The 970-nt window shown below is 56.6% G+C and overlaps 1 protein-coding gene across 1 annotated transcript in view; it reads left to right on the top strand.

Annotated features, from left to right (window-relative positions):
* LOC109938639 (ICOS ligand-like) overlaps positions 1–970 on the top strand; it is a 5,179-nt gene that overhangs the window by 552 nt on the left and 3,657 nt on the right. The window contains exon 2 of the mRNA XM_048594609.1: positions 137–436. Within this exon, the coding sequence (XP_048450566.1) occupies positions 137–436 (300 nt within the window). The remainder of the gene's footprint in view (positions 1–136; positions 437–970) is intronic.

Here is a 970-nt window from a genome sequence, read left to right as displayed (position 1 = left end):
CCCTCAGCACCGACCCTCCGACAGTGCGGCGCTCCCTCAGCACCGACTCTCCGACAGCGCAGCGCTCCCTCAGCGCTGTCTCTGTGTGTGCGCTGTAAATTGCGTTGTGTTAACCTTGTGTCTTGTCTCCCTGTAGCCAATTACAGTGTGCCGGTGATATCTGGGCCAGGGCAGGGTGAGATTGGCCTGGGAGAGGAGGTGAACCTCACCTGCAGTTCCTTTGGAGGCTACCCCTTGCCGGTGGTGTCTTGGATTGACCGTGATGGCCAGACCCTGCCAGAGGATGCCCATGTGGACACATTCTCCTCCGATCCAGGCAGTGGGCTCTACAACGTCACCAGCATCCTCCAGATCACAGCAACGGGGAATACCAGTCTCTGCTGTGCCATCTTTAACAAGAGCACCCAAGAAAGGAAGCTATCGTTCCCATGGAAATGTAATTTGGAAGCTGGCATTTGTTCGGGTCAACTCGAAACCCCTCTCCAAAAGCATCATTTCCAGTGCCCTCCCGTCCCTCATCCTCTCAGACCCTCCAGCCACAAACTTCCGTTGTGACCCTGTCCCCACTTCCCCTACCCCTCTCCCACCCTGACTTCCCCTCGCTAGCAATGCATTAGCAGCACAAACCCCCCCCCCCCCCCCCCCCCTGGAACAAAACTTTCCTTCTTCACCATTTTCAAATCTCTCCCCACCCCCAGGACCTCAATGCTCCCCCACCTATCTCTGTCGCCCGTTCTCCAGTGCCTCAGGCGTTGGAGGGGGGGGTGGTGGGATCACAGCCCAGGGAGGTAGTTGAGGCTGGAGAACCTCTTACAAATACTCGGGCTCCATGACGATGAAGGCTAGGGTCCCGTGTTGGAAAGTGTGGCAACCCTGAGATTTCCTGTTGCATAGGTAGTACGGATGTGTTGGGCCAAACGGCCTCTTCTGTCTGATACAACTTTATCAAACCCTCCCCATCCCTGTAACC

The sequence above is a fragment of the Rhincodon typus genome, unplaced genomic scaffold, assembly GCF_021869965.1.
Source record: "Rhincodon typus isolate 14 unplaced genomic scaffold, sRhiTyp1.1 hic_rhity00011678, whole genome shotgun sequence".
Taxonomy (NCBI): Eukaryota; Metazoa; Chordata; class Chondrichthyes; order Orectolobiformes; family Rhincodontidae; genus Rhincodon; species Rhincodon typus.
This window is presented reverse-complemented; position numbering and strand designations above follow the sequence as displayed.